Source organism: Macaca mulatta, chromosome 16 (assembly GCF_049350105.2).
Source record: "Macaca mulatta isolate MMU2019108-1 chromosome 16, T2T-MMU8v2.0, whole genome shotgun sequence".
NCBI lineage: Eukaryota > Metazoa > Chordata > Mammalia > Primates > Cercopithecidae > Macaca > Macaca mulatta.
This window is the reverse complement of record NC_133421.1, coordinates 17,889,512-17,911,192: the sequence shown is the minus strand read 5'-3', so window position 1 is coordinate 17,911,192 and position 21,681 is coordinate 17,889,512. Positions and strand designations below refer to the sequence as shown.

The following is a 21,681-nucleotide window of genomic DNA, read 5'->3' as shown; positions in this document are numbered from 1 at the left end:
TGATGTAAAAAAAATTCATAAAGAATACAGTCAGCCGAGTGCAATGGCTCACGCCTATTACGTAATCCCAACACTTTGGGAGGCCAAGGCAGGCAGATCACTTCAGGCCAGGAATTCGAGACCAGCCTGGCCAAAATGGTGAAACTCCGTCTCTACTAAAAATACAAAAATTAGCTGGGCATGGTGGCATATGCCTGTAACCCCAGCTACTTGGGAGGCTGAGCACAAGAATCGCTTGAACCTGGGAAGTGGAGGTTGCAGTGAGCTGAGACTGTGCCACTGCACTCCAGCCTAGGCAACAGAGTGAGACTCTGTCTCAAAAAAAAAAAAGGTTCATGTTTGTACTATTTATCTAAGCTTTTATATTAATATAACAATTGAAATCCTTCATACTTAAAAAAAAAAAAAAATCCAGAAGTCTGAGAGTAGGCAAAACAGGCAACAGCTAATTTACAAAATAATTTAAACTACTTGTAGGCCGGGTGCAGTGGCTCACGCCTGTAATCCCAGCACTTTGTAGGCCGAGGCGAGCGGATCACCTGAGGTCAGGAGTTCGAGATCAGCCTGTCCAATATGGAGAAACCCTGTCTCTACTAAAAAATACAAAATTAGCCAGGCGTCATGGCGGGCGCCTGTAATCCCAGCGACTCGGGAGGCTGAGGCAGGAGAATTGCTTGAACCAAGGAGGCGGAGGTTACGGTGAGCTGACATGGCGCCACTACACTCCAGCCTGGACAACAAGAGTGAAACTCTGCCTCAAAAATAATAATAATTATTATTATTATTATTTAACCTATTTGTTTGGGCCTCAGAGGTATTTAAACCACTGGCATAATAAAATTTCCATCACTATAATACTTAAATTCCATGAAGTGTCACTGGATCCAGATAACCTCTAAGACAGAATATCTTTTTTTTTTTTTTTTTTTGAGACGGAGTCTCGCTCTGCTGCCCAGGCTGGAGTGCAGTGGCCGGATCTCAGCTCACTGCAAGCTCCGCCTCCCGGGTTTACGCCATTCTCCTGCCTCAGCCTCCCGAGTAGCTGGGATTACAGGCGCCCGCCACCTCGCCCGGCTAGTTTTTTGTAATTTTTAGTAGAGACGGGGTTTCACCGTGTCAGCCAGGATGGTCTCGATCTCCTGACCTTGTGATCCGCCCGTCTCGGCCTCCCAAAGTGCTGGGATTACAGGCTTGAGCCACCGCGCCCGGCCTAGAATATCTTAAGAAGATATTCATCAAAGCAGATTAAAAATTAAGCAAACTAAATAATTCCTGATCACTGTAACACTGACATAGATCAGTATCAATTTTTTCAAACTATATTTTCATTGCAGAAATTTAATATTAAGAAGTACCTTAAATTCAACACCAAAGCTAAATATCCAGAGTAATCTCTCATTTCCTATTACTCCAATTTTTTTTTTTTTTGAGACAGAGTCTTGCTCTGTCACCCAGGCTGGAGTGCAGTGGCACGATCTCAGCTTACTGCAAGCTCCGCCTCCCGGGTTCAAGCCATTCTCCTGCCTCAGCCTCCCGAGTAGCTGGGACTACAGGCACCCGCCACCACGCCAGGCTAATTTTTTGTATTTTTTTTTAGTAGAAATGGGGTTTCACCATGTTGGTCAGGATGGTCTCAATCTCCTGACCTCGTGATCTGCACGCCTCAGCCTCCCAAAATGCTGGGATTACAGGTGTGAGCCACCGCCACCGGCCAATTTTTAAGTGTCAATCATCAAATCGATTCATCCCATGGATGATACAGTGTAACACAGTGAACACTATAATGGATATGAAAAGACTTAGATTTCCACTATTGCCCAACTTTAGCAACTTAGGCAGATAAATCACTTTACTTCTGGGACCTTCGGTTTTATCAAAAGTAAAACAAGACTAGATAATCTGACTCTACATTCTATAAATTAGCTTTATTTATTTATTTTGACAGACGGTCTTGCTCTATCACCCAGTCTGAAGTGAGAGCAGTGGCACCATCACGGCTCACTGCAACCTCAACCTCCCAGGCTCAGCTTCCCAAGTAGCTGGAACCACAAGCACGCTCTGCTAATTTTTAAATTTTTTTATAGAGATGGGATCTCACTCTGTTATGTAGGTTGGTCTCAAACTCCTGGCCTCAAGTGGTCCTCTCACCTCAGCCTCCCAAAGTACTAGGATTACAGGCGTGATCTGTTAATGTGCCCTGCCATTAACATTTTATTTTAACCAATTTTGTTGGTTTTGAGATCGTCGTTAAATAAAAGTAACAGCAGCACATATGGAAGAAGCAAACTGTCTGATGAACTCCATAGGAACATCTGCAGTGTTTCATACAGTCTCTGACTTTCAAATGCAAAGAAAAAAAAATAGGTTGTATCTGAAGACTATTCTAGTAATATTTTGACCACACAAGCTACTGGGGTAGGAAAAAATAGTAGAAGAATAGTGTAAGTGTTCAAGGAAAAATGCCACCAGAAAAAAACCAAAATAAAAAACAGATGCTCCACATACGGTTATTACTACATTACAGAAGCTTTTCATAGTTTTTCAGTGCTCTTAAAAAGGGCAAATAAAAAAAGAAACAAAATGTTTTCTTAACCATTTACATGTATTACATGTATTTTTCACATCCTCAAACCTGGAAAGGACCAAATATAAGATAATCTATGTGGCCGGGCACAGTGGCTCACACCTGTAATCCCAGCACTTTGGGAAGCCAAGGCGGGCAGATCACGAGGTCAGGAGTTCGAGACTAGGCTGACCAACACGGTGAAACCCCGTCTCTACCAAAAATACAAAAATTAGCCAGGCATGGTGGCGCATGCCTGTAATCCCAGCTACTCAGGAGGCTGAGGCAGGAGAAATCACTTGAACCTGGGAGGCGGAAGTTGCAGTGAGCTGAGATCACGCCACTGCACTCCAGCCTGGGCGACAAGAGTGAAACTCCGTCTCAAAGGAAAAAAAAAGAAAAAAAAGAAAAAAAAAGATAATCTATAGACTGAGTTATTTGTGAACATAACTGACCTGCTCGACTATACTTTATAACTCTCTAGTATTTACTAATAGTGTGCCAGAACATAAAAAACACCTCATACTGGTTGAATAAGTGAGTAAACAAAAATACATGAATCTCTAATCTACAAATAAGATTATACATAATAAATTCTGATCAACCTTTACTAGTTGTTTTGTATCATAGTCTAGTAAAATCCAATATCGGAAGTAAAAGAACAGATGGAACTAAATATGCAAGAGTTATATCATTCCCAGGCATCAATAAGAATTTGAAATTACAACTAAGATAGATCACAGAATACAATCAAAACCAAATAACCAAAACATATTTTTTAAAAAACAAACAGCCTGACATTCACCTACATCAGCCCCCAGTCTATCCAAAGTCCTTTGCCTTCTACAGCAGATAACAAAGGTAAGAAAAGAAAATCTCACCAATTCATAACACAACTTTTTTTAAATGCTTTTAAGGCCGGTTGCAGTGGCTCACCCCTATCATCTTAGCACTTTGGGAGGCTGAGACAGGCAGATCGCTGGAGCCCAGGAGCTGGAGACCAGCCTAGGCAACATGGTTAAACCCTGTCTCCACAAAAAAAAAAAAAAAAAAAGGCCGGGCGCGGTGGCTCAAGCCTGTAATCCCAGCACTTTGGGAGGCCGAGATGGGCAGATCACAAGGTCAGGAGATCGAGACCATCCTGGTTAACATGGTGAAACCCCGTCTCTACTAAAAATACAAAAAACTAGCCGGGCGAGGTGGCGGGCGCCTGTAGTCCCAGCTACTCGGGAGGCTGAGGCAGGAGAATGGCGTAAACCCAGGAAGCGGAGCTTGCAGTGAGCTGAGATCCAGCCACTGCACTCCAGCCTGGGCGACAGAGCGAGACTCCGTCTCAAAAAAAAAAAAAAAATTACCCAGCCATGGTGGCCTGCGCCTGTAGTCCCAGCAACTTGGGGAGGCTGAGGTGGAAGGATCACCTGAGTCCAGAGGTCAAGGCTGCAGCGAGTCACTGTTCTTCAGCCTGGGCAAAAGAGACCCTGTCTCAAAAAAAAAAAAAAAAAAGCTTTACAGAAGTTATTGACTAATCTAATTTTGCCTATAAGTTAATTTCCATCATTTCATTCTTTTTTGATTAAGAGGATAGGCAAAACACAAATTTTACTGTTTTTTAAATTCAATTAAAAATAAGGCAGGCATGGTGGCTCACACCTGTAATCCCAGCACTTTGGGAGGCCAAGGCGGGCAGATCACGAGGTCAGGAGATCGAGACCATCCCGGCTAACACGGTGAACCCCCGCCTCTACTGAAAATACAAAAAAATTAGCCGGTCGTGGTGGCACGCGCCTGTAGTCCCAGCTACTTGGGAGGCTGAGGCAGGAGAATCGCTTGAACCCGGAGGTAGAGGTTGCAATGAGCCAAGATTGTGCCACTGCACTCCAGCCTGGGCGACAGAGCGAGACTCCATCTCAAAAAAAAAAAAAAAAAAAAAAAAAAAAGATAAAATCAGAGAAGGGCCTATCCTGCTCTCAAGAGATAAAATAGGTACATAAATACCTACAAGATTGAAAGTGTAAATGCCACAAGAGATGTGCAGAAAAAGCATTACAGGAGTCCAGAGGGAGCTGTTACCACCTCACAGAAATATAACCCCTTCAATCTGTTTAAAACAATTTGATAACTATTAACTCCCTTTAGGCTCACAATAGCCAACCCTAGGAGAGTAGATGTTTACCTAATATGAAAGATGAGGAAACTGAAGCACAGAAAGGTTGATCAAGTTCCAAAATGTCACATAGTTACAGCAAGAATCAAGATACTTTGTATTATATTTTCTCCGGGGGAGTAGTTCAACATATGGCAAGCCTTTTGTAAAAGGAAAGAGTATTTTAGTATTGTAAGTAATCAGTTCCTACTGTGAGCATTTTATACATAGCTATATCCATATATACAATTAATCTTGACTTCCATTAACAGGTGTGCTTAAAGCAAGGCCAAGCAACTGGGTACTATAAATACTAAAATAAATAAATAAATTTCCACCGGATGTTAACAGAAGAAGAAAAAAAGATACAAGATTTCTCTCTCCAGTAACTTGCGGTTACTTCTTCTGTAATTGTTACCCTTGTCTAAATAACATTCTAAAATTGGTCTGCTCCTGAGCCCGGGCAAGTACAAGTTGGTTCATCCAATAAATATCTTCATGAAAAGGTACATCAAAACATTTCAAAAAGCTATTAAAAATTAAACAATGCCATCAACTCTTCAGTTATCCACAGGACAATCACATGTAACCCAGCATCAGCAGCTATTGATCAAGATATGTTGAACGAATGAATGAATCTTTGTAGGCATTTTTAGATCCCAGGCCTGTTGCTCCTTGCACATTGCCATGTTCAGCCTTCCATCACCGCCTCAGCAGGGTGCACACATGGAATGTAAATTTCAATATAATTAGGATATAATTAGAGAAGCAAATCTGATGCAGGTTTACATACTAATCCCAAAGATTAGAATTACCTATACCACTACTCTCCAAGGTTAACTCTGTTGAAGGGGCACCGCAGCATGCAACATCACATAAAGAAAACTGACACTTTCTGAGCAAATAGTTTTCGTCCATATCACTTATTCCCATCCATTCCTCTAATACGTGACTATTCCTGATCCAGTGAATTTGAAGAATTCAGTCTCCTCTCCATAAAGGCTGATTTCACAACTACAGTTTCTCAAATTCCTGTCTCCCCAAAAAGAGGTGCACTCACGGACTTCGCTCAAGAAAACACCAACAATAAACGGCAGAGGTATAGGGTTCGGATCTTTGCCATCTCCACCAGTACCCAGCCTTCGCCATTACACCCTGAAGCGGTCTGTTAGAAAGGTGAACTAATTTACTCTGCTCGCACTTGTCCATGGCTGTCACCCTCCCTAGCCCCCTTCTACACTCCCAAGTCGGCCACCAACTCCGCCTCAGTGAGCCCAGGCCCGCCACCTGCGCCGGCCCCACCCGGGGCCCCGGCTGCCCGCTCTCCCTCGCGGGCCCTGTAGGCTCTGCACGCCCCTCCGCACAGGACACCTCGGGACCAGCCCCGGCCCGGCCACAGCCCATTCTTCCTTCAAACTCCATAAGCCTCCGCTAGCCGAGCCCGAGCTCCGCGCCGCGCCCGGCTCTCCCCTGGGCTACCGAGAAGAGGCCAGGCGGCCAGGACGGGTCCCGACCTGCCCAGGCCTGCGACACCCCCCGCCCGGCGGAGAAACCGTCCCAGCGGCTGCTGCCCCGGGAGACCTCGGAAGCCCCCGGACTAACAGGAGCCCGGAGGCCGGGGTTGCAGGCGCCAGGGCCTACTCACCGGGAGCTGGCTGAGCGTGGGAGCCGACGTGCGCCCCGGCCTGAGCAGTGGGGCGCGGTCCCGGCGCGCGGCCCTACACCGGGACCTCGCTTGGCGCGGCGAGCCGGGCGCTCACTCCAGCCGCCGCCGCCGCCGCCGCTGCTGCTGCTTCGCCACCTTGGCCGCCATCTTGACTCAACCCCTCTCCCTCCCCCCAGCCCGGGGAGCCGCGGCTAAGGCGGCTCCGACGCCGGCTCCTCCTCCTTCCGGAGAGTTGGGAGACCGACTCCCTCCGCTGGCCGGTCGCCTCTCCTACCTCGGCGGAGCTTCCTGGGTCGCGCCGCGCCCGGTCTCCTCACATCTCCTCTAGGCCTGGCAGCGGCGGTCCTCTCGGACGGAGACGGGGCCGGGCAGCGCCTAGCCGGATCCAGCGCGGCTGCCATCGCGCCCTGGGCTTGTGCGCCCCCCGCGAGCCAGTCTGTTCTGCGCGCCCGAGGCCTTCCGCAGGCGTGGGAAAAGGAAAAACGCCAGGCCGTGCAAGGGACCCTGCAACCCCTCGGCGGCGGGGCGGTGGCGGCCTCCTCTGTCCGGAGCCGCGGAGAGGGAAGCCAGGTCCCCCTCGTGGCTGGGAGCCGGAGGGGTGCATTTCGACCTGCCCAAGATACTTTCTAGGGCTCTGGCTGGAATTCGCATCAAGCCCTCACTGAAATGCTGGGCGAGGCCGATTTGTCCACGATGTTGCTCCTTAACCTTAAGTTACTTGCAATAGGAGCCTGTGGCCCTCGCGACTGTTAAGTGCCTTACCCTGCCGGGGAAATGACGGTTCCTCGTAACCGCACGCATACTTTCCTTTAGAAAAGCCAGGCCCGACAGGACGCAGTGGGTCACGCTTGTAAATCCCAGCACTTTGGGAGGCCGAGGCCGGCCCATCACTTAAGGTCAGGAGTTCGAGACCAGCCTGACCAACATGGAGAAACTCCGTCACTACTAAAAATACAAAAATTAACCGGGCGTGGTGGCGCGTGCCTGTAATCCCAGCTACTGGGGAGGCCGAAGTGGGAGAATTGCTTGAACGCGGGAGGCTGAGGTTGCAGCGAGCCTAGATCGCGCCACTGCACTCCAGCCTGGGCGACCAGAGCCAGACCCTGACTCAAAAAAAAAGAAGGAGCCGGGCGCGGTGGCTCACGCCTGTAATCCCAGCACTTTGGGAGGCCTAGGCGAGCGGATCAGCCTAGTTAATATGGTGTTCGAGACCAGCCTAGTTAATATGGTGAACCACTGTCTCTACTAAAAATACAAAAATTAGCCGGGCGTGGTGGCGCGCGCCTATAGTCCCAACTACTCGGGAGGCTGAGGCAGAACAGTCGCTTGAACCCGGGAGACAGAGGTTCCAGTGAGCCGAGATCGCTCCACTGCACTACAGCCTGGCCGACAGAGCCTCTCAAAAAAAAAAAAAGCAAAGCCATCCAAAAGTGAGAAGGAAAAACAAAGTTGGTGTAACTGGCTGTTTCGGAAAACTGTCATCCGGATAACGGGCTATCTAACCCTATAATTACGAGAAGGGCCCGAGTTTTAAGAAATGAGTTCGAAAATGAGTTGAAGAAGAGGAAGGCACTCTTCCTACAAGACAAGAAGTGGTAGCTTATATATAAGACGCGTCCTTTTAAAGCGATTGTACAGTGTGGTAGGACTAGGTTAGGAAACTGGACGGCATGGCGACTTCTGTGTTAAAACACAGGAGCACCCTTAATGGTAAAACCTCAAGCTTCCGGAGCATGTCGGTGGGGAGGGACTTAACCGCGGAACCCAACATCCCCGGGTGCCGTTTTCCAGCCGGAGTCGGGGTCAGTTAGCCTTTCCTACTGCGCAGGCTCAATGCTACTTACCCGTAATGGAAGCAATGTGGCTCCTGTGTGTGGCGGCGGCGGTCGTGGCATGGGGCTTCCTCTGGGTTTGGGACTCCTCAGAACGAGTGAAGAGTCGGGAGCAGGGAGAACGGCTGGGAGCCGAAAGCCGGACCCTCCTGGCCATAGCGCACCCTGACGATGAAGCCATGTTTTTTGCTCCCACAGTGCTAGGCTTGGCCCGCCTAAGGCACTGGGTGTACCTGCTCTGCTTCTCTGCAGGTAGGAGGCCATAGGAGGGGCGATGGGAGCCGGGGCTGTGAAAGGGATTTAAGTGCTAACCGATCTCAGTCGCCTTCTTCTCGAAGAGTTTTCCGTAGGGAGCTAAGTGAATACACCGAGGGTCTTACCTCTGACCCCCTCACAGGCTGGGGACAGGAGCGGCTGGCTTACCTGGTGGGTTGGGGGACGTCGGCAGCTCGCGTAGTACGCTAGCAGGATTGAGGAGCAGAGAAACAGTTGCGGTTGGTTGCATTCAATACCTGCATTTCCAATGGGAACTCCACCTGTACTTGTTATTCTGCGGAACTTTTTTTTTTTATTTGTAGAAGGAGCAAGAATATTGACCTTACTATATAGTTCACGAAACAATCTATACTGTATCGTGCCTGCTCCATCCTTAAAGTTAATTTTTAATAATAGTGAAAGACCTTCCTGCTGCCTTTAAATGCAACTTGTGCTAGTAACGCATGTGTCAAACTGAAGAATTAGACATAGATGATTACATAGAAAGTAATTTTGTAGGTAATTTTAGAGTTCAACTGCACCCAGCTTTCAGTGAAGGAACCTTTCAAATAATAGATTTTTGTTTACCATAGAGAAAAGATCAAATGACAAAGCAAATATTGACCATCAAGCTGGAATATGGTGATTATTGAACAGTTGTATAAATGAAGTAATTGAATTGTACACATACAATGGGTGAATTTCATGGTATGTCAAATTATACCTCAATAAAGCTGTTTTGTAAAATTGCCCATGACCTCTTTTCCCATTTGGTTGTGTGTCTTTCCAATTCTTTTTCTATACAGCTTCTTCACAGAAATCACATTTTATAAAATTTTATATCATTTTTACTTAACATTACTTTTTCATTTACTTACCAAATACTTATTAAACATTTATGTGCTAGGCCTTATTCTATGCCCTAGGGATACAAAAGTGAAAAGCTAGATAAGAGCAGTGTCCTCATGAAACTTAAAACATCTACCCATATTAATTAGATCTAAATGTATAGCTTGTTAAATGGCTTCATTGGGATAAATCTTAATCATCCTTTATTGTCTGTACCTTCAGAGGTTTTTTCCTAGTTTATTGCAAAGAGCAGAAAACATCTTTATGTATTTTATATTATTTCATTAGTATTAATTTCTAAAATTGGCTGTTTTGAGGCTTTGCATGCAAAACACATTCCCAAAAACTATATGCCAATTTACTCTTTTTGTTTTGAGATGGAGTCTCACTCTGTCTCCCAGGCCGGAGTGCAGTGGCACGATCTCGGCTCATTGCAACCTCCACCTCCCGGGTTCAAGTGATTCTCCTGCCTCAGCCTGCTGAGTAGCTGGGTTTACAGGCGCATGCCACCACACCTGGCTAATGTTTGTACTTTTAGTAGAGATGGGGTTTCACCATGTCAGCCAGGCTGGTCTCAAACTCCTGACCTCTAGTGATCCACCCACCTTGGCCTCCCAAAGTGCTTGGGATTACAAGTGTGAGCCACCATGCCTGGCCTACCCATTTGCATTCTTACTGACACTAATGAGAGTATCTGTCTTAATATATTACTTCCTGTAGCATTGACTGATTTTTTTATAAATTTCTTTCTTGTGCGTGTGTGTGAGACAGAGTCTCGCTCTATTGCCCAGACTGGAGTGCAGTGGCGCAATCTCGGCTCACTGCAAGTTCTGCCTCCTAGGTTCACACCTTTCTTTGTGGGACTACAGGTGTCCACCACTACACCCAGCTAATTTTTTTGTTTTTTTGTTTTTTTTAGTAGAGACGGGGTTTCACTGTGTTAGCCAGGATGGCAATTCTCCTACCTCAGCCTCTCGAGTAGCTAGGACTACAGTGTGCACCACATGCTGGGCTAATTTTTGTATTTTTAGTGGAGCCAAGGTTTCACCATGATGGCCAGGCTGGTCTCGAACTCCTGACAAGTGATCTGCCCACAGGTGTAAGCCACCGCACCCAGCCGGCTAGCTTTTAGTTGTATTTGTATTTTATATTACAACTATAGGAGTCAAATGATAAGCTAGTTTGTTACAAGATCTTCAAGAGAAGCCTAGATTTTATTTGCAAAACATTATAGGTACTGCTCTTTAATAAACTTACCCTTATTTTCAATAAGTTCATAAAAATTTGGGACCACAATTGAAAATTTGTTCAAATAAAAAATATAGGCTGGACATGGTGGCTCATGCCTGTAATCCAAGCACTTTGATAGGCCGAGTCGGGCAGATCACGAGGTCAAGAGATCGAGACCATCCTGGCCAACGTGTTGAAACCCCGTCCCTCCTAAAAATACAAAAATTAGCTGGCTGTGGTGGTCTGCGCCTATAGTCCCAGCTACTCGGAAGGCTGAAGCAGGAGAATCACTTGAACCCGGGAGGCGGAGGTTGCAGTGAGCCGAGATCGCACCACTGCACTCCAGCCTGGCAACAGAGGGAGATTCCGTCTCAAAATATATATATACATAGAGATATATGTACATATATATGTATAGAGAGAGAGCACGCACTTGGCACTCAATGTTTTTATTGTCTTTCATTATTTCCTCTGAATCCATTTTGTTTTTTCTTGTATGTTATTTATTCTTTATTCGTGTTTTGTTTTTTATTTTATTTTTTTATTTTATTTTATTTTATTTTATTTTGAGACGGAGTCTCACCCTGTCTCTCAGGCTGGAGTGCAGTAGTTCGATCTTGGCTCACTGCAACATCTGCTTCCTGGGTTCAAGTGATTCTCCTGCCTCAGCCTCTCGAGTAGCTGGGATTACAGGCATGCACCACCACGCCCAGCCAATTTTGTATTTTTTGTAGAGACGGGGTTTCACCATGTTGTTCAGGCTGGTCTCGAACTCCTGACCTCAAGTGACTCGCCCACCTCGGCCTCCCAAAGTGCTGGGATTACAGGTATGAGCCACCACACCTGGCCACGTTAGGCTAATTTTTGTATTTTCAGTAGAGACACGGTTTTACCATGATGGCCAAACTGGTCTCGAACTCCTGACCTCAGGCGATCCGCCTGCCCCGGCCTCCCAAAGTGCTGGGATTACATGCATGAGCCACCGAACATGGCCTGTTTGTTTATTTTATAAAACAGGATCTTGTTCTGTCTAGAGCCTTTCCCCTCCAGACTGCACTGCCAGCTCTTATATCAGGTGACAGAGGAAGACCCTGTCTTTATAAAATAAACCAAACTGAATAACATACAAGAAAAAATGGTAAGTTGGATTCAGAGGAAATAATGATTACAGCGTGAGCCACTGCTCCAGGCCTAATTTTTAAAATCACTTTTTAAATTCACAAGTTATTCAAACATGTATGGATTAAACATTATCTATTCTGCTGACTTAACATACTAATATGAAAAACAGGAAGCTATTGATTTGTAATATAATGAAAGCTATGATGTTTTGATGGAGAAAGTACTATGGACACAAAATGGAAAAAAGCATTAAATCTCTTTTCAGGGTTTTAGATTAAGGTAATCTCCAAATTGGTTTTCTTTTGAGCTGGACTTTAAAAATAGGAGTAGATATATATAGGAAGCAAGCAGTAGTAAAGGCATCAGTAACTCTTGGATTCGCGTGAATAATTCATTCTAACAAGATCTTCAGTTTAAGAGAAGGGGAGAAGCAGGGAAAAACTAATAATTGCTTTGTTATTGGTGGCTCATTTCATGCTGTCAGCAACTCTATGAGGTAGGTACTATTGTTTTCTCCATTATACAAGTATGGGAACTGAATCATGAAGTTTAACTAACAACCGAAGTGACCAGCTACAGTGTGAAGAAGCCAGGACCCCGTGGTTTTTCTCTGTTCTAAAACCGTTACACCCAATCTGCCTCTCACATTGCCTTGTATGCCTTGTCAGTTGATGAAATACCTAAATTGATTCCCAGTGTATGTTCCAAGGAACATTAGTTCATCAAGCTGCTATTTTAAAAAAAGAGGCCAGGCACAGTAGCTCACACCAGTAATCCCAGCACTTTGGGAGGCCGAGGCAGGTGCATCACATGAGGTCAGGAGTTCCAGACCAGCCTGGCCAACATGGAGAAACCCCATTTCTACTAAAAATACAAAAATTAGCCAGGTGTGGTGGCACACGCCTGTAATCCTAGCTACTTGGGGGGCTGAGACAGGAGAATCGCTTGAACCCAGTAGGCAGAGGTTGCAGTGAGCAGAGATCGTACCACTGCACTCCAGCTTGGGCATCAGAGCAAGACTCCAACTCAGAATAAATAAATAAATTAAAAAGAATGCCTTGGTCAAGTTTGGAGAATAGCCAGATGTGCTATCCTTTATGTAGACGTTTATAGTCTGTATGAGAATATCAACATCTTCGAGAAGCATTGCTGCAAAAAACTTTTACTTGGTTTAATCCAGTATTCCTCCAATTTATGTGACCACTAAAATACCTACTAATAGATGCATCTCTTATGTAGTAGGATGTCATTGAATATATATGGTAGAGAAGTAACATAATCAGTTTTGTGTTTTAGAAAGCTCATTCTTGGCCAGGCACAGTGCCTCATGCCTGTAACCCCAGAACTTTGGGAGGCTGAGGTGGGTGGATCATGAGGTCAGGAGTTCGAGACCAGCCTGGCAAACATGGTGAAACCCCATCTCTACTAAAAATACAAAAATTAGCCGGGCATGGTGGTGGATGCCTGTAATCCCAGCTACTCGGGAGGCTGAGGCAGGAGAATTGCTTGAACCCGGGAGGCAGAGGTTGCGGTGAGCCAAGATTACTCCACTGCACTTCAGCCTGAGTGACAGAGCTAGACTCTTGTCTCAAAAATAAAAGCTCCGTCTTGGACCAGGTATGGTGGCTCATGCCTGTAATCCCAACCCTTTGGGAGGCCAAAGTGGGAGGATCACTTGAGGCCAGGAGTTCAAGACCAACCTGGTCAACATAGTGAGATCCCATCTATTTAAAAAAGGAAAAAAAAAAAAAAAAAAAAAAGCTGATTCTGGTGGCAATGTGGAGAATGGTTTGGAAGGAAAGATTGGAGTCAGGAAAACCAATTCAGCCCAGGCTTCTTCTCTAGACTGCACTGCCAGCTCTCATATATTAGATTTGTATGTAATTCTGGTCTATACACTATAGTCATTTCAACAACCCTATCTTAATTACTGCAGCTTATAAAAGCTACACTAGGCCAGCCATGTTGGCTCACTCCTGTAGTCCCAGCACTTTGGGAGACAGAGATGGGTGGATCACTAGTTCAAGAGAGCGAGACCATCCTGGCCAACAGGGTGAAACCCTGTCTCTACTAAAAATACAAAAATTAGCTGGGCATGGTGACGTGCACCTGTAGTCCCAGCTACTCAGAAGACTGAGGCAGGAGAATCACTTGAACCTGGAGGCGGAGGTTGCAGTGAGCCAGGATTGTGCCACTGCACTCCAGCCTGGGTGACAGAGCAAGACTCTGTCTCAGGGAAAAAAAAAAAAAAAAGCTACACTATGTTATGGAAGCTCTATTATCTGATATGAATAGCCTTCTGACTGTTCTTCAGGGTATGTTTGCTGTCGTTGACCCTTTTTTACAAATACCTTTTTTATGTGGGGAGACAGAGCCTCACTCTGTTGCACAGACGATCTACGCTCACTGCAACCTCTGTCTCCTGGATTCAAGTGATCCCCCTGCTTCAGCCTCCCAAGTAGCTGGGACTACAGGCATGCATCACCATGCCCAGCTAATTTTTGTATTTTTAGTAGAGACAGGGTTTTGCCATGTTGGCCAGGCTGGTCTCCAACTCTTGACCTCAGGTGATCCACCCTCCTAGGCCTCCTAAAGTGCTGGGATTACAAGATGAGCCACCATGCCCAGCCCCCAAATACATTTTAGAATTAGCTTGGTGATGTTCAAGGAAAAATCTTGCTGACATTTTTTCTTCCCCCTTGAGACAGAGTCTCGCTCTGACATCCAGGCTGGAGTGCAGTGGCGCGATCTCAGCTCGCTGCAACCTCCACCTCCCGGGTTCAAGCGATTCTCCTGCCTCAACCTCCCAAGTAGCTGGGACTACCGGCATGTGCCACCATGCCCGGCTAACTTTTTTGTATTTTTAGCAGAGATGGGGTTTCACTGTGTTAGCCAGGATGGTCTCAATCTCCTGAGCTTGTGATCCACCCGCCTCGGCCTCACAAAGTGCTGGGATTACAGGCATGAACCACAGTGCACAGCGCTTGCTGGCATTTTTATTGGAATTTCACTGACTCTACTGATTAATAAAAGGAGAACTGACATTTCCAATATAAAGCCTTTGTGTCTCTGATATTATGGTATGCTTCCATTTATTATATGTTGGCCTTTTTTACTGTCTGTTAATAGTTTTATAATTAATGTCTTAAATATGTATATTGAGATGATTATGTCACTGTGTCCATTAATCTGTTCTTATGTGTAGACATTCCTTTTGCAAATATAGTCTGTTACTTTCTCATACTTCAGTATCTTCTTTAATTTCTTTAACTATATTAAACATTTATATCTGCCTCTAATAATTCCAGTTTCTGCAGTCTGTATATCTGATTCTGTTCTTTGTTCTAGTAATTCATTCTGGGTGACTTGGTTCCATGTGTATTTTGTGATTTTTTTTTTTTAATGTAAGCACGTTTCTTTTTTTTCTTTCTTATTTTTTTTTTGAGACGGAGTCTTGCTCTGTCCCCCAGGCTGGAGTGCAGTGGCGCGATCTCAGCTCCCTGCAAGTTCTGCCTCCCGGATTCATGCCATTCTCCTACCTCAGCCTCCCGAGTAGCTGGGACTACAGGCACCCGCCACCATGCCCGGCTAATTTTTTGCTTTTTTTTTTTTTTTTTTTTTTTTTTTTTTTTTTTAGTAGAGACGGGATTTCACTGTGTTGGCCAGGATGATCTTGATCTCCTGACCTGGTGATCCACCTGCCTCAGCCTCTCAAAGTGCTGGGATTACAGGCGTCAGCCACCGTGCCTGGCCTTTTTTTTTTTTTTTTTTTTGCACATGTTTCTTAGAACCGTATTTGTGGTAATATTTTGGTGATTTGCTTTAGCTTCAGCCAGGTAGCTAAGGGCACTACCTACCTGTGATCACTCTAAAATTTTAGATTGAGATTTTTCAGGCCACAGAGGTCATATAAATTCAGGGATCTAACCCAAGAGCATTCATTGTGGAATGCTGTGTAACAAATTGTCTCAAAACCGTGTGGCTTAAAACCGTAATTAAATCTTTCCAGCCTGTGTGCTGGCACACACCTATAATCCTGGCACTTTCTGAGGCCGAGGCAGGAGGATCACTTAACTCAAGAGTTCAGCCTGGGCAACATAGCCAGACCAGGAAAAAAAAAAAAAAGGCCGATCTTGGTGGCACCTGCATGTAGTCTCAGCTACTTGGGAGGCTGAGGTAGAGGAATACTTGAGCCCAGGAGTTTGTGACTACAGTGAGCTATGATGATCATGCCTTGTAGACTGAGACCCTGTCTCAAAAACAAACAAAACAAGAAAAACCTTTTTTCTCATGGTTTCAGACAAAGTATACTTGTCTCTGCCTCACAACGTTTAGTACCTCATTTGGAGAACCCAAAGACTAGGGACTGGAATCACCTGAATACTCGTTCACTTATGTATCTGGCTGTCAGCTGGGGACTTTGCTACAGATGTCAACCAGAACATCCACATACGGTATATCCATGTGACTTGGGCTTCCTCACAGCCTGGTGGCTGAGTTCTTGGGCAAGTGTCCTAAGAAAGACCTGTGCTAGGGATAACCATATTTCCTTTCAGGACCTATCCTTGAAAATCATGCAATATCATAAGCCACATCCAGGTTCAAGGAGAGAATTAGATTCCACCTCCTAATGGGGAATGTAGACATTCTAGAAGTGCATGTGGGACTAGAAATATTGCTTTCACTACTTTTGGAAAATACAGTCTATCACACCAAGTAAAAGAGAGTATGTGGTTAGCAATTCTTAGGCGGTGACATTTTGTCTTATTTTCCCTTCTGCTAGAACCAAGCCTACGGATAGGAAGTAGCCCCACCATATCTGTCTAGGGCAAGTTTTTTCCTGGTTCATCCAGAGAAGGTGTTGCCTTTTGAAGGTCCTGTCTTTATGTGGAGGTCTCCTTATTTGTGTCCAAGCTTTATCTCCTGCTCCCCTGACTTTAGGCCACCAAGGATATGCAGATGTTCACAAAGTGCTCTGGGTCAGCCCCATAATACCTCTCAGGATTCATGTCTGCCTATTGTTTTAGTCCATCAAGGATATCCCTTACATTCCTGCTAGTTAAACCATGCATTCTAGAACACATTTGCCTCTTATCTCACATGTTCAGGTATTCGTCCTGAGGGTTTCTCTGCATATCTGATTTGCCATGTTGCCTAAATAGAACTTATGAGGTTATTTTTAATATTGCTTTTTTTTTTAGACAGAGTCTCCCTCTGTCACCCAGGCTGGAGTGCAGTGGCACGATCTCAGCTCACTGCAACCTCCACCTCCTGGGTTCAAGTGATTCTCCTGCCTCAGCTTCCCGAGTAGCTGGGATTACAGGCACGTGCCACCCTCATAACCAGCTAATTTTGGTATTTTTGTAGAGCCAGGGTTTCGCCAGGCTGTTCTCAAATTCCTGACCTCAAGTAATCCACCCGCCTTGGCCTCCCAAAGTGCTGGGATGACAGGCATGAGCCACCATGCCAGGCCTTAATATTGCTTTTAATCATTAATAATTCTTCAAAGTTTTTTCTTTTTTTTGGAGACGGAGTGTGGCTCTGTCGCCCAGGCTGGAGTGCAGTGGTGCAATCTCGGTTCACCGCAACCTCTGCCTCCCAGGTTCAAGCAATTCTCCTGCCTCAGCCTCCCAAGTTGCTGGGACTACAGGCGCACACTGCCACGCCCGGCTAATTTTTTGTATTTTAGTAGAGACGGGGCTTCGCCGAGTTGCACAGGCTGGTCTCAAACTCCTGAGCTCAGGCAATCTGCCCGCCTCGGCCTCCCAGAGTGCTAGGATTACAGGTGTGAGCCACTGCACCTGACCCAAAGTTTTTCATATTGAGATATATTTAGACCTAGCCTCAAAGTGTTAGTCTTGTCTTTCTAACTCTGTTCTTTCCAACTCAATATCTTTGAAATTTTTTAAATATGATTTTAAGTATTGACTGCATCCTGTAAAGAATGGAATAGACTGGGGCTGGCCGCTGTGACTCAGGCCTGTAATCCCAGCACTTTGGGAGGCTGAAGTGGGTGAATCACTTGAGGCCAAGCGTTCAAGACCAGCCTGGCCAACATGGCGAAACTCCGTCTCTACTAAGAATACAAAAATTAGCCAGGCGTGGTGGCACAAGCCAGTATTCCCAGCTATTCGGGAGGCCGAGGCAGGAGAATCGCTTGAACCTGGGAGGTGGAGGTTACAGTGAGCAAGATTGTGCCACTGCACTCTAGCCTACAAGGCAGAGCAAGACCCTGTCTCAAAAAAAAAAAAAAAAAAAAAAAAGAATGGAATGGGCAGTGGCTCATGCCTGTAATGTCAGCACTTTGAGGCCAAGGCAGGACAATCACTTGAGCCCAACAGTTCAAGACCAGCCTGGACAACATAGTGAGACATCGTCTCTGCAAAAAAAAAAAAAACTAGCCAAGCATGGTGGCGTGTGCCTGGGGTCTCAGCTACTCGGGAGGCTGAGATGGGAGGATAGCTTGAGCCAGAGGTTAAGGCTGCATTGAGCTGTGATAGCACCACTGCACTCCAGCCTGGGTGACAAAAGAAAAAAAAAAGAGTGGAATAAATTAGTAGTGGAATAAATGGCTCTCAAACTCCTGACCTCAAGTGATCCATCCACCTTGGCCTCCCAAAGTGCTGGGATTATAGGCGTGAGCCACCACACCCGGTGAAAGGTAGCAATTTCATTAGTAAGAGTCGATATGAATGCAATCCTTTTGGGAATAATGAGAAATGACACTACTCGCAAGTATGGCTATATTGGCTGATAATATCATGTGACAATGTTTCTTGATCTGCAGAGATACGTGCTCAGCTTTCTTCTTAATTTTCTTTTCTTTTTTTTTTATTTGAGACGGGGTTTTCCTCTTGTTGCCCGGGCTAGAGTACAATGGCATGATCTCAGCTCACTGCAACTTCTGCCTCCCAAGTTCAAGCTATTCTCCTGCCTCAGCCTCCCGAGTGACTGGGATTACAGGCATGCGCCACCACGCCCGGCTGATTTTGTATTTTTAGTAGAGATGGGGTTTCTCCATGTTAGTCAGGCTGGTCTCAAACTCCTGACCTCAGGTGATCCGCCCACCTTGGCCCCCCCAAAGTTTGGGATTACAGGCGTGAGCCACTGCGCCTGGCCTTTTTAATTTTTTTATCTTAATGATCCTGTAAAAAGTTGTTGAAGAATTTTAAAGACAATTTCTGTTTTATAGGGATAACGCCTGTAATCCCAGCAATTTCATAATTGAAAGATTTTATTCATTGAGAATCCAGTTTTTAATATTACTTAAATTGTGTTAAGACATACATAACAAGAACTTACCATTTTAAACTTTTTTTTTTTAGATGGAGTTTCACTCTTGTTGCCCAGGTTAGAGTGCCATGGCGTGATCTCGGCTCACTGCAACCTCTGCCTCCTAGGTTCAAGCAATTCTCCTGCCTCACCCTTCTGAGTAGCTGGGATTACAGGTGCCTGCCACCATGCCCAGCTAATTTTTTATATTTTTATTAGAGACAGGGTTTCACCATGTTGGCCAGGCTTGTCTTGAACTCCTGACCTCAGGTGATCTACCTGTCTCGGCCTCCCAAAGTACTAGGATTACAGGCGTGAACCACTGCGCCCGGCGATTTTAAACATTTTAAGTGTTCAATTCCATGGCAGTAAGCACTTTCATAGTATTATGTAACCATGACCACTATTTCATCATCCCAAATAGAAACTCTATACCCATTTAGCATTCCTTATCCCCTCCTCTCCCCAGCCTCTGGTAACCACCATTATTTCTATATCTATGAATTTGTCTATTCTAGGTAACTTGAATAAGTGGAATCATATAATAATTGTTATTTTATGCCTGGCTTATGTTAATTAGCATACTGTTTTCAAAGTTCATCCATATTGTGGCATGTTATCAGAACTTCATTTCTGGTTGAGCCCAGTGACTCACGCCTGTAATCCCAGCACTTTGGGAGGCCGAAGTGGAAGGATCCCTTGAGACCAGGAGTTCAAGACCAGTCTGGGCAACATAGTGAGATTTCGTCTTTACAAAAAATAAAAATAAAAAAATTAGCCAGGCTGGGTGGCAAGTGCCTGTAGTCCCACCTACTTGGGAGGCTGAAGTGGGAGAATCCCTTAAATCCAGGAGGTCAAAGCTGCAGTAAGCTTGATCAGTCTGCTGCATTCTGGCCTGGGTGACAGAGCAAGTCCCTGTCTCAAAAAAAAAACTTCATTTCTTTTTATAGCTTTATTATTCCATTGTATGTGTGTATATATATATATATACACACACTACATTTTGTTTATCATTCATCTAATGATAGGCACTTGGTTATTTCCAATTTGGGGCTATTAGGAATAATGCTTCTATGAACATCGGTGTACAAGTATTTATTTGAGTACCAGTTTTCCTTTTTCTTTTTTTTTTGAGTATAATTGCTGAGACATGTGGTAATTCTATATTTAATTTTTTTGAGAATTGACAAACTGTATTCTGCAGCAACTGTACAGTTTTACGTTCCCACCAGCAATTAACCATGGTTCCAGTTTCTCCACATCTTTGTCAACATTTGTAATTTTCCATTTTTTGGACTATAGTCATCCTAGTAAGTGTGCAGTAATGATGTCACATTGTGGTTTTTATTTTCATTTCCCTAATGACTAATGATGATGAGCATCTTTTCACATGCTTATTGGCCATCTATATATCTTCTTTAGAGAATACCTGTTCAAGTCTTTTGCCCATTTTCTGATTCTAGTTTCATTTTTAAGTCATGATTTCTTTTTTTTTTTTTTTTTTTTGAGATGGAGTCTCGCTCTGTTGCCAGGCCGTAGTGCAGTGGTACGATCTCGGCTCACTGCAACCTCCACCTCCTGAGTTCAAGAGATTCTCCTGCCTTAACCTCTTGAGTAGCTGGGACTACAGGCACCTGCCACCACGCCCAGCTAATTTTTGTATTTTTTTTTTTTTTTTTTTTTTTTTTTTTTTTTTTGAGACGGAGTCTCGCTCTGTCGCCCAGGCTGGAGTGCAGTGGCGCGATCTCGGCTCACTGCAAGCTCCGCCTCCCGGGTTCACGCCATTCTCCTGCCTCAGCCTCCCGAGTAGCTGGGACTACAGGCGCCCACAACCGCGCCCGGCTAGTTTTTTGTATTTTTAGTAGAGACGGGGTTTCACCGTGGTCTCGATCTCCTGACCTTGTGATCCGCCCGCCTCGGCCTCCCAAAGTGCTGGGATTACAGGCGTGAGCCACCGCGCCCGGCAAATTTTTGTATTTTTAGTAGAGACGGGATTTCACTATGTTGGCCAGGATGGTCTCAATCTCTTGACCTCGTGATCCGCCCGCCTCGGCCTCCCAAAGTGCTGGGATTACAGGTGTGAGGCACTGCACCCGGCCAAGTCATGATTTCTTAGACTAGGTTCTGTGGACACATCCTAACAGAAGGGGATCCAGCTGTCTTAGTTTCAGCTTCCTTTGGGAACCCAGGCCTCTGGGCTCCAATAACAGTGCCTCCTTCCTTTACCTCACCAACCGAGGGTTGGTAGTCACTTCTAGCTATCTCTAAACTCTGGATTACTTCACTGTTCTGTTTCACCCCTTAGATCCTCCAACAGTTATGTGTCAAAATCTTTGCATTAAATTCTTGCTGTTTTAACTATTTGATGTGGTTTCTGTTACCCTGGATAGATCTTGACATAGCATCTAAATTCCCTCATTTTATAGGGGAAGAAACTTGTACCATTTTGTCTTCCAAATACATTTTAGAATTACTTGGTCATGTTAAAGGAAAAACCTTGCAGCTATTCCTTCCCATAACATACTTCTCAGTCGTAACTAGCAATCTAGCAGTCATAATCACTTTTTGTTTTTGAGTTGGAGTCTCACTCTGTTACCAGGCTGGAGTGCAGTGGCACAAACTCAGCTCACTGCAACTTCTGCTTTCTGGGTTCAAGCATTTCTCCTGCCTCAGCCTCCCAAGTAATTACAGGCTGGGATTACACGCCTGAGCCACCGCGCCCAGCCTCATAATCACATTTAATACAAAG

General features: G+C 45.2%; 2 protein-coding genes across 51 annotated transcripts in view; one reads left to right on the top strand and one right to left on the bottom strand.

Annotated features, from left to right (window-relative positions):
- Positions 1-6,527, bottom strand: part of NCOR1 (nuclear receptor corepressor 1) — a 189,410-nt gene extending 182,883 nt beyond the window's left edge. For 43 of the 47 annotated variants that reach the window (XM_015118697.3, XM_077970423.1, XM_015118702.3 and 40 more), the window contains exon 1: positions 6,352-6,527. The gene's annotated coding sequence lies outside the window, so the exon portion shown is untranslated. Of the gene's footprint in view, positions 1-3,981; positions 4,042-4,736; positions 4,869-6,351 lie in introns of those variants that run through there. The other 4 variants (XM_077970421.1, XM_077970422.1, XM_077970417.1 and 1 more) reach the window with 2 other exon arrangements.
- A 1,681-nt stretch (positions 6,528-8,208) lies between these two features.
- Positions 8,209-21,681, top strand: part of PIGL (phosphatidylinositol glycan anchor biosynthesis class L) — a 111,818-nt gene continuing 98,345 nt past the window's right edge. For all 4 annotated transcript variants that reach the window (XM_015118715.3, XM_015118714.3, XM_077970459.1 and 1 more), the window contains exon 1: positions 8,209-8,456. In XM_015118715.3, coding sequence (XP_014974201.2) covers positions 8,222-8,456 — 235 coding nt within the window. In that variant the 5' untranslated portion in view covers positions 8,209-8,221. The remainder of the gene's footprint in view (positions 8,457-21,681) is intronic.